This window comes from Athene cunicularia, assembly GCF_003259725.1.
Source record: "Athene cunicularia isolate RWA chromosome 4 unlocalized genomic scaffold, athCun1 chr4_part2, whole genome shotgun sequence".
Lineage (NCBI taxonomy): Eukaryota > Metazoa > Chordata > Aves > Strigiformes > Strigidae > Athene > Athene cunicularia.
In genome coordinates this window covers 3,548,982-3,564,660 of record NW_020799099.1, presented here as the reverse complement: position 1 = coordinate 3,564,660, position 15,679 = coordinate 3,548,982, and the positions used below count along the sequence as shown (strand labels likewise).

Genomic DNA, 15,679 nt, shown 5'->3' with positions numbered 1-15,679 from the left:
GGGGGGGGGGGGGGGGGGGCGTGTGGGGTGCTTGCATGCATACCTTAGCTTTTTTTTCCAGTTAAATTAATCAATCCCCAACCTCAGACCCCCAACAGCGTAATTGAGTATGTGTTTGCTTATCAGAAACGGATAGGGTATTTTGAGAGCTCTCCTCTAAATTACCATAATACCCCTCTTTCCCTCAAATTGCTTTCTTGATCAGTAGAATTGAGAAATGGGTTTTTATTTCTAGGTTTAGAGCTCCCCCGGTTGATCAGACTTTTGTTTGCAGCGTCTGTATCCACTTTAAATGCCTTTAGTGGTGCTTTTGTTCAGCTCTTGGTGTAAGTGCTTACAAAGGTTGTGGACATTCGTCTGCAAAACAGATGTAGTGAGACCTTTATTTTGTTGTGGAAACAGAAGGGCTAATGTGTGAAGCTCGTAAAGATTGGAGGGGGGTGTGTGTGTAAATCCCAAGGAATTTTAAAAAACTGTTTAATGGGCTTTAGTAAAAGGTGAAGCCACAAATGAAGCAGGAAAAAGATTGTATAGATAAGCCATCACTGAAAAATATTGCATCACCACAGCCTTATATGTTGTAGTGTATCTGAGGAGCAGGGAGAGTTAGTGATGTCACTGGTCTCAGTGAGTTGTAAATGTGATGTAAAATGTTTTAATATGAACACCAGAGGAAGTTCACATGAGATAATTTTTACCTTTCATTTCCTTTGGGCTGAGAGCACAGGTGTTCAGTCGTGTGTTACATCCCAGTGATGAGACAGTGTCTGAGAAAATGCTGTAGGCCTGGCCAGGGCTGGTGAGGGAAGTGGCTTAAGGCTGATCTGTTGAGTCACTTCAGATATGCAGAGTTTTGCGAGTGCTCAGGGCGCTAGTTTAATCAATGGAAGATGTGTATGTGTGTTTGCAGAGCTGAAAGAAATTTACCTTATCTGTAATTTTTTCAATTCAGTAAATGTAGCAGTGGCCATTCTGCCTGGTGAGATGAGAAGCATGTGTTCCATTTTTGTAAACTTAAAGATATTATAAATGTAACTTATGATATTGTTTATTACAGCATTTTGCATGGAAAAAATAACCCAAAATTAAATGTGTGCTTCTTTTCTTACTATATGTCTGCAGCCTTCAGATAATATCATTTTATCGCTGAAGATATTAAAGTGCTCATCCATCTTTTCTGTTTGTGGGGTTAAATCATATATTGTAAAATAGTTGGTATTCATCATCCTGCTGCATCCAGGTGCAGACTCTGTTTTGGTTTTGAAGTAGTTACTGCTTGGAAAATATTTTTTTTTTTTTTTTTTTTTTTTCTACCACAGGGACAAAGATGCCACCGTTAATGCTGAGGAAATGTCTGTTTGTCTACTGAGAAACCTAGGTATAAGTTTTGCTGTGTCTCTTTTGATTGTTTAATTTGTGTAGTAGATTATCAAGTTTTGGATGTAAGACTGTTTGCTTCTGTGTTCTTAATCAAGGCCTTACGGCAAAACAGGACGTTATTCTGCTCACACTTCTTTTAAGGCTCAGTCTTCTTTGGCCTAAATAATTTTGCCATGCTGTGAATATCTAATTTACATTAATCATGATTCAATTCCTTCTGTCCATTATATCTACTACTTGTTCAGGCTACAATTGTTTAGCAATCATTGCTGGCCTTCAGGCTGGTAGCATCATGCACTTCAGAGTTTACTTGCACTGTGAAGAGTGCAATACTACACATTAAAAACAAGATAAGGGATCAGTATTAACATGAAACCTCATACTATGAATCTTTTTTTTTTTTTAATGTTGGTGGTAAATAACCAAAATTGCTCTTTGAGTGGTAGATATGTATAAGTAAGGTGAAAAAGCAAGGTAAGTTGTTGAAGGCAGTGCTGCTCAAAGCACTCGCTACAAATTGTTCTACTGAAAAGGAATCTTCTGGTTTAGGAATTAGTAACAGTATTGCTACACTAAGAAGCAGGAGACATGAGCTGCATTCCAAATTCATTAGTTTGGCTGGAAATAATAAATCTTGTTTACATTTTTGCCTTTGTTTTTCTGTGCCTGTAGGGTGCATTCAGCTCAAATTTCCTGATCTTTCTCTGTCAACACAAAGGCTAAAACCTTACCTTTTTTAGGCCAAGACTCTCGAACAAGGTGGGCTAAACATGAAATAATGCATGCTGATAAGGCACACAGCAAATACAAATTTTTTACTTCTTATGATACTGATTCCATAATCTCACTTTGTATGTGGTATGAAATTTAAAATCCTCAAATTAATGATGCGTTTAGTGTGAGAGATTATGTATGATACTGACAAATGTTTATCCAGTAGTCTGCTTGTGTACAAAATGATCATTTAAATTACCTTGAAATTACCTAACTACCTTTTGTGTGTTAATATAGAGCACTCTCTAGGCTTCCTGGTATATAATTATTCTGATAGAAGAATGTATGAATGTTATTGCTATCAAAGTAGATTGAAATTTCTCCCTTGTCTTTTTTTATCTTTTTTTTTTCTTGATCTTCTCATAGATGGGAAAATAGTTTTACCAGGAAACCTCTTGGCCTTCACTTTCTATGGCAAACTTTGTAACATCATGGTGATGAAGGTGAAAGGAACTGATGGTGCAGAGCTGACTGCCCAGGGCAATGCCATTTCCAGTGATATGCATGAGCCAGACCCTGAAAAGTCTGATTTGGAGACAAGTATGTTAGATTTGTCCTTGCAGCTCAGCAAGATGGACATTGACACTAGTCCAGAGGTTGCATCTGTGAGCACACCAAGCAAACTGATGGAGCCAGGTTCACCAGTTACACCCAGTTCTGCTGTGGCAGCCAGTGGACAAGACTCTGCTCAGGGAGATAAAACCTACAGCAAGAGAGATGGTGCAGACCTCACCAATGGCTTGGAGTTGTCTGGGAAAGGAGGCAGTGAGGGACTCCCACTAACTGGCAAAGCTGGAGCAATAAGCAACACAGACGCTTTTTATTTCATTTCTTCAAGAACTAGAATCAGTTTTATTGAAACAAGGCTCAATATAGCAGAAGATGGTGATTTTGAATCCCGAGTCACCTATGACATGATAGGAGGTTTAAGCAGCCAGCTCAGAACTATTAGAGAAACAGTTGAACTGCCCTTGAAGCAAGCCGAACTGTTCAAGAGTTATGGTATGATGCTAAGAGTTGGCTTTCTTTATTTGATACTATTTTTTTTTCTTTCACGTGACTTTTTTTTTTTTTAAAAAAACCCCAATTTATTCTAAGAATATGCACAGAATTTTATGTAACACTGATCTGGTATACTTGTGCATCCAAGCAATGTCAAACTGTTTTATAATTATACTGTATGGATACTATGAAGGTGTTATGATTAGCTTGTGTGAAAAATAATTGAGTAGGAAATAAATATGTGTCTCTTAAGGAAATTTGGGTATGCATAAACAGAATTTATGGCAAATAGGAAAGAATTCTATACTTGGGTATTTGAAAGGTACAGATGTTTGTGTCATCATAAGATATTTTATTTGTTTTGGTAGAGTCAACTAATTATATTTTTCAATATAATTGAAAAATCTAATTATATGTAGTGTTCCTGCAAGATTTTAAGGAAGTGTTTGAGGCTGTTTACTCAAACTGCTCAGTGCGTTTAGTATGGAATTACAGAGTGGAAAAACTAACCCAATCACTGTTGCCGTATATAAAGTTATATCTAACATAAATATGGACTTAGAGGATTTTTTTTGACAAATGTATATGTATTTATTACAAATGAATATGTCCATAAAGCAGGCATGTCTGCTCATTGTACTTGTCTAGGTGTGCATCACTGTGAGACAGGGCTCCTACCTATAAATATTTCTTTAATATCATGTCTTTGAGGCTTTTTATTTTTCTGCTTTGCCTCTTCCCACATAAGCTTTACAGAGGAGGTAATTTCAGTGATCACTGGGACAATGTCCATAATACACAGGTGACTCTTCTGGTGTGTGTTGCTTGGGCATGATTGGCAGGTGACTGGGATGATGTGAGGCATCTTCATCCATGTGTGGTCCCGCTCAGTTCACTGATCTCCAGCCTCAGCATCACCACGTGGTTTTGTGTTAGAAAGTTTGCTTCAGCGTCATCCTTCTTCACACCTAGTCCCAGAAGTGCTTGATCAGATTCTCTACTAATTAAATGAGAGATGATGGTGTTGTCTTCCCAGCTACAAACCTTTAGTAACCATCCAACTGTTGAGAGTCCTTGTCCGCTCCTGGGCAGCGAGGCTGCCGGTGGAGGCGAGACCTTTGCTTCAGCAGCTCTGTTTCTTGCCGGTATCAGAAATACCACATGAGGGAGCAGCATATGCTTTAATGGACTGTTGTGAAGTAGTCTGTTGTAAAGACACTTTATTTCTATTCTCTGTCCATTAGCAGATATGTTTTTTTATTTTCGAGTATATTAGCTCCTAAGAGTTGGGCTTTCTGTCCACACAAGCTGTATTTATTCTCTGTCACCACTGGGGTTGTGACCTGCCCTTCAAGTACCAATCCCTGTCTGGTATTTCAGTACCCAACCAATGTTTTTAATTTGGTTGTGTTCCAGCAATGTCTTTTGTGCCAGGGTCAGTCCTTTGTCAGACATGTGTCACTGTTTTGCTTTATAATTTTTCACCTGTTTTCGGCCTTGTGCCCATTTAATTTGCCCTTGCTAGTCTGAAACCTTTTTTTTTTTTGACTCTTCACCTGGAATCATAATATTCCTTCAAGCAGTTACCTGTAGTTTCTGTCCAGTTTTAACTGGACACACTAGTACCTTATTATTCTAGGGTCCCTTTTGTTCTGTGCCTGAGTATTTGTTTTGGCTCTTAACAGTTGCCATTAGAGAGGCAAATTCATCCTTTTGGTGTGTGTTTTTCATCTTTTTGTAAATATTCTTGAATCAAGCCTCACAGTATATTTGAATTTTTTTTGAGTGTTGGAGAAGTGGTTTTCTGATGTTGTAAATCTGTAATAATGACACTGTAAGAATCATGAGTAACTTAAATACATCCATAGTCATTAGGTACTCAGTCCAGTAACTTTTGGGAAAAAAACCCAAACCTAAACAGACACTACAATGTGGAGGGAGAATTACAGTGTTGAACTACTGAAAAATACAATGGTTTAAATAGTTGCTTTTTGAATAGAATTATTTGGACTTTAAAAGGGAAAAATGTAGATTCATGTCTCCAAGAGTGTTCTTCCCATTGAAAGCCCACAATTTTATCAAAATTATGTCTGTTAAAGAAGTTAATGCTGAGGTCACGTTATAATTGATAATAACTGGGACAGTGCAATGTGCAAGTGCAGGTTGTTCAGTCTGGCACTTATCACAACTAACTTTCTTCTCTGTTTGTGTGCATGTGCTTGTTTAAAGGAATCTCTCCTCCTAGAGGAGTGCTATTATACGGCCCTCCAGGTACTGGGAAGACTATGATTGCCAAAGCCATCGCGAATGAGGTTGGCGCTCATGTTACCGTTATTAATGGTCCTGAAATAATAAGCAAGTAAGTCAACCCAATTTATTTTCCTTAATTCTATAAATATGTTAGCCCAAAATCTGTCCTGGCATCTATCCATTGTGGATAGATGTAGATGTAGAATTGGCTATCGGCTATTGGCCCAAGAGAGTCAAAAACAAATGGGAAAGGGTTCTCTCAAGTAGGGCTTATGTTTCTTCTTGCAATAAAAGAGATTTATTGGATTTGGCCAAGAAATTTGTCTAAGACATGGACTGCATTAAAGAGGGGCCTAAAACTGCATCTACAATTGCATGTTAGTTCTGCAACAAGAAGAGTGGCTTGTTAAAGCATATTTGAAATTAAGATGATACTGGACAGATTAATGTTCCCAGGGGCTGATTATTTTTTTTTTTTTAATGTTTCTAACAGAAGAGATAAGCTTTTCCCTTTAATCTTTTTTCTAGTTGCAAAATGGTTATATCTTTGCCTGTGCCCCATTTAACCTTAATTTCTTGTCCTTTGAAAATAAATACTATTGTAGATTTGCATATACTTTGGGATTTGAAAAGGTGTGCTAATGTCTTTTTGGAGCACATGAGCAGTATTTTCCAAGTTGCCTGGAAAAGACCAAAAAATGTTTTTTAATAAAATATTTTAATTATTATAGGTTTTATGGGGAGTCTGAATCAAGATTACGTCAGATATTTGCTGAAGCTTCTCTGCGGTATGTTCTTTTGGATAATTTTATTCGCGGTCACTTACTTGTGTTATTAGTTCCAGCGTTAATGTTCTTAAAAGAAAAACATTTGTGAGAATCTTTGAATTGTAATTTTTTTCCTGCAGTGTTTTTAAAAGGAAATAAATTTGTTTATCTAGAGTTTAGCTAAGGAAAGCAGTGAAATTCTAGTATGCCTATTAAATGCTTTTGGACACTACCCTCTTTTAAGGGACTGTTGCAGACGGTGCCAAATCGCTCGATCTGTATCGTTAGTGTATTGTACGCTTATTTCCACAGATGGAAGCATGAGCCAGAGTTTCACCTGGATCCGAATTTTGCTGTCTAGTTTTATCTTCGGAGACCAATGTAGTACTGTGCTGAGACACAGAAGCCAGCTCTAAATGAAGCTAGTGTTGGTATGGGTTATAGCATGCCTCTGGATTAGAGTGGCATTCTGCCCAAATTTATTCAAGCTGGTTGAGGCAGACTTTAGACTTCCAGATGCTTGGTGTTCATAACACATTAGTGAAAGACTGCCGCATACGGTATGTGTAGAAGTGGCAAATAAAATGCTGCCTCTTTACTCATGAAAGTTGTATATTTAGTGCTGAGTCTTGGGGAGAGAGTCATAGAAAAGTAGCTTGGTAGGTCATCTTAAAGGTATTTGTTGCCTAATATATTAGGCATTTTAGTTATGTTTTTGAGTAGCACCATACTCAAGGCTGAAACCTTCAGTTGCCTAAAGGAATGGGATGCTTGTTAATTTTTGTAGGAACTGGACGTTTTCCATAAACAGCTTTGCACTTCTGTGCCTTGGTGTTTTAAATCTTTCTGACCTGAGCACCTTAATGTTTTTCCCCCCATTTTTTTTTTTCTCCCCAGTCACCCCTCCATTATATTTATAGATGAGTTGGATGCACTTTGTCCGAAGAGAGAAGGGGCTCAGAATGAAGTTGAAAAGAGAGTTGTTGCTTCATTGCTGACATTAATGGATGGCATTGGCTCAGTAAGTAGACTGCACTGAGACAGTTAATGTGTGTGGGGACTAGCTGAACAAAATAATTTTGCGGCTATAATGCAGCCAATTTTAGATGTGTCATTTGAGGGAAAAGAAAATAGGCTTAAGTGAGACTTTACGTAGTAAACTAATGCTTTATTGGATGCTAAGCAGAAGACATAGGAAGGGAATGTCTCCTGATAACTGTGAGATTAAAAGAAAGTAAGTTTTATTCCATTCACTGTCGTTTGCCTTCTAGTCTTGTAGTTTTGGAAATAAAACTAAAATTTTAGTGATAGCCCATCACTGAACTAAGCCAGATATTTTTAATTGCTCTGAAATCAAAGTAACCAAAATACCTCTGGTGATATGCAGGCTGCATCATTAAAGGCAACAACAACTACTTCAGGATTGCCATAGTAGTATTTAGGACATAAACAAAAGCCTACTGAAGAAACAGTAAATTTAATTGACTTTAGTACATTATGGATTAAGCCCATAAAGTCTGCCAATTTCTAATCTTTTATTTTGTTATTATTAGCAGGAAATATGAAAGAAATCTGCTCACGGGATAAAAATGAGTTTCTGCTGTTTATGTACTCTGCAAGTTTCTCATTGTTTTCCTGCATTATAGTTTGAGTTGACCAGTCTGAAGCTGTTTACAAGCAGAATTTATTTTCCGATGGCAAAGGCTGGTGGATATTAATGGAGAAAGTGCTTCGTTCAGAAAAAGAGAACGGCACTGTGGGAGACCTCCTAGCTGATTTAGCCTCATTCTAAAAGGGAAAAAGCAGAGCTTGGAGAAATTGGTTAGGATTTTTGACCTTGTTTTTCCTACTGAACCTATAGGAAGCGTTGTAACCTCCTGTCTCAGCTGGTTTTGATACCTTAAATGATCCATTTTCCAACCATGTTTATTCAAGGTCTGCTGATACTTTTTTGCTCTTGTGCCAACGCTGCCTTTTAGCTTAAATGCTGCTTTCTCTTTCCTTGGTGCTTGCTTTCCTCATATAGGAAAGCAGGTTCCTGGGGATTAAAGTGTGAGACACTGGGATGAGGGCGTCTTGGAGTAGAGTTTCTCTTGTGTTATCTGTATGCACATGCAGCCTGTAGTGTCGCTAAATTGCAATTAGGGATAGGTTGGGTGGAATTACTTGGGTATATATTCTGAAGAGTTTGCTTTGTTCCTTTAGAGCTAGCATCAAGATTTGAATGTGTGTAGTAGTTAGGAAAAGTAAGCGAGAAGTACGTTTATAAGATACATGACATTTAATTGTATTTTAAAATTAATATTTTGCATTGTTTGATGCCTTCAGGAAGGCAGTGAAGGGCAGCTGTTGGTACTTGGGGCCACTAATCGTCCTCATGCACTGGATGCAGCACTGCGCAGACCTGGGCGTTTTGATAAAGAGATAGAAATTGGAATTCCTAATGCCCAAGACCGCCTGGACATACTCCAAAAGCTTCTGAAGAAAGTGCCCCATTCGCTCACAGCAGCAGAGTTGGCGCAACTGGCTGATAGTGCACACGGTTATGTGGGTGCAGATTTAGCAGCCTTGTGCAAGGAAGCAGGTGAGACATTGTATTTCTTATTTAGGATCCTACTTTATTGTTAGTTTCTTTGTTTTGTTTAAAAACCTAAAAATCCACGGTGTGTACTAACAGATTTTTTAAAAATGAGATTCAATTAATTTTTGTGTCAAGACACAGAATGAGAAATATGAGGAATGGAATAGGGAATATTCCTTCTGGATTATGAGGAATACCGGTCTGCTCCTGGGTAAGTCAGAAAAACTCTGAATATTAATATATTTTTAAAATGGAATGTTAAGATTAACAACACTGGGGAATCCCCTGTGCCATTGCTAGCATATTGGCTAGCAAGCTATCCCCCAGTAAACCAATGGTTTGATGAGTTACCTGACATATCCAATTCTACTGTAAAGCCTACCCCTTCCATACAAAAAATCCCACTCAGGCTAGACACCTTGTCCTGCAGGTCCTTGTTCCCAGGATGTTGAGACTGTGGGCCTGAGCGGTGTTTGCTGCAGTTCCCTTCCATATTTTGTGCCTGTATTTCGTTTGTCTCCAGAGGAGGAGCTTGTGACCGGGGCCAGGGGACTGTATGCACCTGGGTCGGCCTGTGCAGCGGAGCTGGGAGAGCTGGAGAGCACGTCCTGAGCTGGGGGCTGGAAAGTGTCCCTTGGCCTCCGGTACAAGCATAGCCCTGGAGAATTATCCACGTGTCATGCAGCCAGGGTTCAGTATGTTCCAGGGGATACTTAAACATGAGTTCACTTCTGTTTTCATTGGATGAAATATTAAAAGTATGCTCAATTCTTACATTTTGCTAGAATGCGTTTACGTGGTTGAAGTGTTGGACCTTAAATCTACCCATGAGCAGCCTTTTAAAACAGTCTAGTCAAAATACAACTCTTCAGCTCTGCTTATGCATATTTTCTCCCTTGTAGTTCACAAATACATGTTTGCTGTATGTGCTGGTTACTTTTATTTTCTTTGGCACTGGGACAGCTTCCTCTGGCACTGGCACAGTGCATGGTTAATTCTTGCATCAGAATTAACTCTGAAGATGACAGAAGTTTTATTAGAGGTGATGGCACCTGGAACAGCAAGGTTTTTACTTGCCAGTTTCCAGAATTTTTTAGGGATAGCTCTCAATTTGTGGAATTTTGTATGGATCAGGAAGAAAAAAATATGTACAGACACAGACTATTCTATTTATAGCACTCTTCTGTTGGCTTCAGTTGTGTTTTAAGCTCTGTTTTAATTTAGCAAACGTTCTTTTTAAAACAAATATATACAAACAACAACAACAAAATATAAACTCCCTTTTTATTTCCTTCCTCTGTGTTTTTGGAAGCCTGTGTTAGTCTGCCTGTGTCACAGTCCTCACATAGTAAATACTTAACTAATGTATTCTAAAATTTTCAGTGAAAAGTGTTACGGTTTCAATTCCAAACATGACCCAGCCTAGCCTTTACTTGTGCATGCCCACAGTGATTCTGGACACTTCATAATCCAGCTGCAAATAGGCAATATTTACCCACTTTGTGATGGCCTTTTAGAAAATAAATTTTGAGTGTTGTGCAAATTGAACGTTACATGCTATGTAGATCCAAAACTTCTGGCATCTACCTGTGCCTGATTGCAGGACATGCTGTTATTTGTGAGCTTTGCATCCAAAGCTAGTGCTGGAAATGAGGGAAGGAGGATGTCTCCATTCTGTTGAGCTTTTTTCCTGAAGTTTGAATCCATGCCGCTAGATTTCCTTGTCATTTGTTATCTTGGAGTGACCTCTGCTGGGGAGAACACAGTCCAGCGCTGTTAACTCTTTACAGCCCACATGTATTTTTCCTTTCCAAAGGGTTGCAGAAGCATTTGGTCAAAGTATTACATAAACATAAGTTGCTCATGGTTAAGGAACGCTCTTAGTTGGATCCTTTTTTCCTGATTACACTCTTGATATCTACTTTTTATATTAAATTTTCAACACCTTGTAAAATATTACTGCTTTCACTGGAGTTAAACTTAGTAAAGACTAACTTTTATGAGGTAATATTTCTCCTCAGCAGAGCAAGGTTATTCCATGTGGCAAATTTTCCAGTGTTTTGTCTAGTCTTGTTTGTTGTTCTAAGCAATGGGCTTCTATTGCTTCACTTAAACTGTGCCATGGGCCAAGACAGCTTGCTGTCCAGGAATGCTCTCTGATACTCAGCCTAAGTTTTCCTTGTTTAGTTTTATCCCATTATTTCTATGTACATCCTTGTATAACACGTTCACTCTCTCTCCTTAGTGTTTACACCCTTCAGATATCTCTAGGCTGTTCTCATGTCCCCTACCTCCTCATTCATTACTGAGCCAAGCTATAAATATTTAGCTCTTTTAATCTTTCCTCATAAATAAGTCCTTCCTGCCTTCTGAGAAATTATGTTGACTTTCTCTGAACTCCCTCCAGTTTGTCAACCTTTTGGTAATGTAGGGCTCAGAATTGAACATAATATTTCTTATATATTACAACATAAAACATGATATAAACATATAGTTAAGACTGCTGGTGCTCATTTCTAAATAACCAAGCCACTTAATATTTGAGCAATATCTGAGTTAATTCTTGCTTTTAAGGTTACTTGTGCCACTTTCACACATGGTGTGTGCGATAAGTACAGGTGAATAACTTTGAAGCAGGAATTCTGAAGTCAGAATGCCATGTTCAGTTTTTGGTACACGATTATTGTTGTTTGCTGATCGTATTGCAGTAGTGGTCTTTGGGAGACTTGAGTCCCGATTACCTCATTTATATCTTTAGGTATTTCTTCTGTGGCTCAAAAGCCTGAAAGTTTACATGCTAAGTATGTTTATATTCTTCATACAAAGTTTAGAGAATTTCCAAACGATACATCCTTCCTTATCTTTATACTTCAACTCTGTTTTTTTTAACATGGGCAATATTGTGTATATACTGCTTATATAAAACAAGGGTGTAGTAACTAATGTAACATGGTAAATGTAGTAATTGTAGGGCTATGATAGGCAAACCTTTCGCTTTTGCATCCATAGTTAGGTTTCCTAAGATACTTCCTTATAAAAGCTTTGACGTTTGTCTTCTATATAATTCTGAAGAACATGTGTTAATGAAAAGTAAATAGCTATTGTGGAGTTAAGCATATTCCAACTCTTTTCTTGGCAGAAGTTGTTTGTTCTCCAGTGCAAGAATTGCTTAGTGGTACTTCTGGGGTCAGACAGGCAAGTTTTCTGTTCAGCAACTCTCTGCATTTTCATGGAAGTGGTTTAGAAGTTTTAGGAGCCTTTAATGTCCAGCTTGTGCTCAATGTTTCTAGGTCCCTGTGTGTGTGTGGTGTATATAGAACTGTGGTGGTGTGTATGCTGGAATGGGCAAGGAGAGGAGAGGTGGACAAGAAATCTGGAGAATCTGCGCGGTGTGCTCTGGACTTTTACAAACCGGGTGTTTGTAACATCTGATTATCTGATCTGCATTTAAAAATATTACTGTATTTTTCTTCCAATACCTTCTTTTCCTCTACTAAAGACAGAGTTCTAGCTTCTCGCAAAATGAAACCACAGAATGTTGTGACTTTACAGGAAAAATGCTAGGTATCATGAAGCTTACAGTATTGTTGCAAGAGTTGACAACAGGGTGACAGGCATGAGCTCTGTATGGTTATGTATTTCAGTCTTAATTGTTAGGCAGAGTACTTTGCGTCCTCCCTCATATGTTGAGCAGGTATTATTTGTCTGTTTTACAAATAACTATGCTCACTCCAGCAAAATCACAATTAAAACTGGTATTTCTAACATGGCAAGTATCACCAGCTTAGATGCAATGCTTTCAGATTTAGTGTACTTCATGTCTGTTCTAGGTTACATTATCTGTAGTGACTACATTAGAGAAATTGGGATTTGCTGTGATTCTCAGCTGCCTAGGAATATGTTTGTGGTTTCCACAATTAACTGCATGCTTTCATATAGGTTAACAGCATAGAAAAAACCTGCAAATACCTTGATGGGTACCTCGTGGTTGCTGGACCACATCCTGTAGACATCAGGACTCCTCACAGTAGACTCTTGAGGACTTGAGTACCCTCTGAGGAATTCATATTACAAGAAAGGGGCTTAATTATGTGTGCAGCTGAGAAAGTCATATTCTTAGGGCTGGGAGAGGTCTACTTGTCCTAAATTATTTAGTAGACTGTCTTTTAGTGTGAACAGCTGTCTTCTGAATTGTTTTACCTCAAGCAGAGGCAGTGTCTAGAAGATAGACTCTGCCATATCCCTGCATATAATGTCAGTGTTTGTATGGCCCTAAGATCTTGTTGCTTCCTCTTTAATTAATTGGCCACACAGTCTTTTTATTAATTCCCTAAAAAGTTATAATGGTTTTAACTTAACAACAAAGATAAGCACTGCACTTTTTTCTTTGAAAAACATATGAAATGTTAATTATGTAGCAGAGACATGAATGGTATAAACTGTACTGAATGTTAGAAGATGCTTAGCAACAAAGGTTTCCAAATATAGCAATTTATTATAAACTTATCCTTCTATGGCTGCCTGTAGCATTTCAAGAGGGTGAATATAAATATAGCTTGATTTCTTCAAGAAGTGGGTTCAGTCATATTGTTTACAGAGAAAGGAAGTATTTGCTTTGTAACTCTTAGAATTTATCTTGAACATCCGTGTTCATTACACATAATTTCAGTGTGCTGATATAAAACACTTGGACTGTGATAAGATAGCATCATGAGGAGAGGAAGAACAAATGTCTTTGTTTAAACAGTGGTCTCTTTTGCAGTAACATCTGTTTGGTTCCAGTGAGGATGCTGCATTGCAACCACTGAAACTTTGAGACTTCTGTGAAAGAAGCAAACTTTGTTTTGCATCAAAGTTTTTTTAAATTGCCCAATTGTAATACAGTTAACGGTATCACCTTGCTTAGCCTTTGGGACTGTAACAGTTCATGGCCTTGAGCTGGATGTTACAAAAATAAGAAATTGAACTACATCTTTGACCGGTATGAATCAGTATTACTCTGCTGAATCTGTGAAGCTACTTGCATAGACATATATGGTCTGTTGTCTTGTGTTCATCATTTTAAGAGTCCTGTTGTTTGGAGATCTTATTGTCTATGATATTCATTTGTTGCTTTTATTACCTCTGCTTTCTAGTGAATAATACAGCTAGGGTAGACAGTCTTCATGCTGTTTAATTGATATATCAACATACAGTCAATATACAGAATTTAGATCTGTAAAAGTGTAAGTTATATAGGTTGATACTGTATTTGGCTTTTGTTGGAGCTGAGAAACTTCCTGCTGTATTTTTTACAACTCAGAAAAGAATTTCTGCAATCCACTTGGATTAAAAACAAAAATTTAAAAAAATTAGGCAAATGAAGGGCCGGCTTCTAACTTTTCTGTTTTTCCCTGTAATTGATGGGGAAGCAAATTTCCCTGAAACTCAGGAATGTATCTTTGTTAGATCTATGTGGGTTTTTTTTCCCCAGCTTCTGCAGTTTTGGTAGCCTGGCCACCTGCAGGAAATGTGAGCCGTTTGGGCTAATGTGTTTAACAGTGAGTCTCTGTGCACCCCGAGAACCAGCACTGACTGGTCTTTCAATTAGACAAATGCTGCGTTCAGTATGTGGCTTCTCAGTCTTGTATCTCAAATCTGAGTTCTTTGCTTCAGCTCAGTCAGTGTCTTGATGAAACAGCCTAGTGTTAGGGCATCAAGAATATCTATCCTTTCTTTAAGCCATAAAGGTTCAGTCTGAACCTTTCCCAACTTGATTTGGACTGGAGTTCTGCTGGGGGTGTGCAACAAATGTAAATAGTTTTCTTGGATTATAATCCTAAATGTAGGAATGTGGGCTGAGACACTGTTGGAAGTATGGATTTTGACAAAGGGAGATGATGACTGAGGCAATGGGATTATTTGTTTTGCATGGTGGTTTTTGGTTTGTTTTCAAATTAATTGATTGCAGTTACAGATTTTAAAGGGAAAGCACTGCTTGACATGCTACAGTTATTTTATTCCTTTATGGAAAGTGACTGAAAGTACCGTGACTATGTTACTTTATTTTTTTTGTAGCACAGAAAAAGATTGAAACTATGCTGTTGGAAATGATCTGCTATTGCATTCTCTAACTGAGTACTTGTTCCCATGGGACATTCAAAATGAGGTGGGAAAGGCTGTTTGCCTTTTTATAAAAAGGTCATGTAGAAAATGGAGGGGTTTTTGGTAATATTAATAATGTGTATACTCGGTCAATACCAAAAAATGTATTCTTATGAAATTTAGAGATTTTTGCAGAAACGGCAGAACACTGGATTTTGAACTTCACTGAAAAGTCCCGACATGATGCAGGAGTAACACTATGAATTAATTTTTGGGCTGGAACAATTGGGTTTTCTGACACTGTGTTCCATCATGCTAATTTACGGTGTAAGAAGACCAAGAAAATCCAATCCACATCTTCAGTGTTCATGAGTTTTAAGTTAGTGCTGTGTTCTGTAACTTTAAAGCTGGGTCCTTAATGAAGAAGCTGTTTTTAAACCAAAACAATTGACTTAGTTTGCCGTCTTAACAGGTTCTGATTAAATGTGTCCTTGCTTGCACGCACACATAACAAAGCAATGTGGCTTTTCTGGACTCAGACTGCAACATATGGTTTTTTTGATTGTTTCTTAGAGCACTAGCTCAGAATGATGGCTTTTGTGCAGAAGTGGCTACATCTGTATGCTGCTGAGTGGCTTGAAGGAACATGCTTAAGACTGGGTGGAGTGTGTTAACCTTACTCTCGTCTGTGGGATCCCTTGCCCTCTTTCTTGCGATTTCCTCCCCAAAACATCTTGTGGGGCAAAGACAAAGTCAGAATTGGTTTTAGAATTACTGTCTTAAACATTTAGAATAGTTCAACTACTTTCCTAAGATTCCATAAAAATAGCGTTATTTTAGC

The 15,679-nt window shown here is 38.0% G+C and overlaps 1 protein-coding gene across 1 annotated transcript in view; it reads left to right on the top strand.

Moving 5' to 3' along the window:
* Window positions 1–15,679, top strand: part of SPATA5 (spermatogenesis associated 5) — a 202,729-nt gene that overhangs the window by 3,644 nt on the left and 183,406 nt on the right. Inside the window, exons 5-10 of the mRNA XM_026847883.1 lie at window positions 1,320–1,378; window positions 2,521–3,156; window positions 5,386–5,515; window positions 6,138–6,194; window positions 7,071–7,194; window positions 8,502–8,757. Of these exons, the coding sequence (XP_026703684.1) occupies window positions 1,320–1,378; window positions 2,521–3,156; window positions 5,386–5,515; window positions 6,138–6,194; window positions 7,071–7,194; window positions 8,502–8,757 (1,262 nt within the window). The remainder of the gene's footprint in view (window positions 1–1,319; window positions 1,379–2,520; window positions 3,157–5,385; window positions 5,516–6,137; window positions 6,195–7,070; window positions 7,195–8,501; window positions 8,758–15,679) is intronic.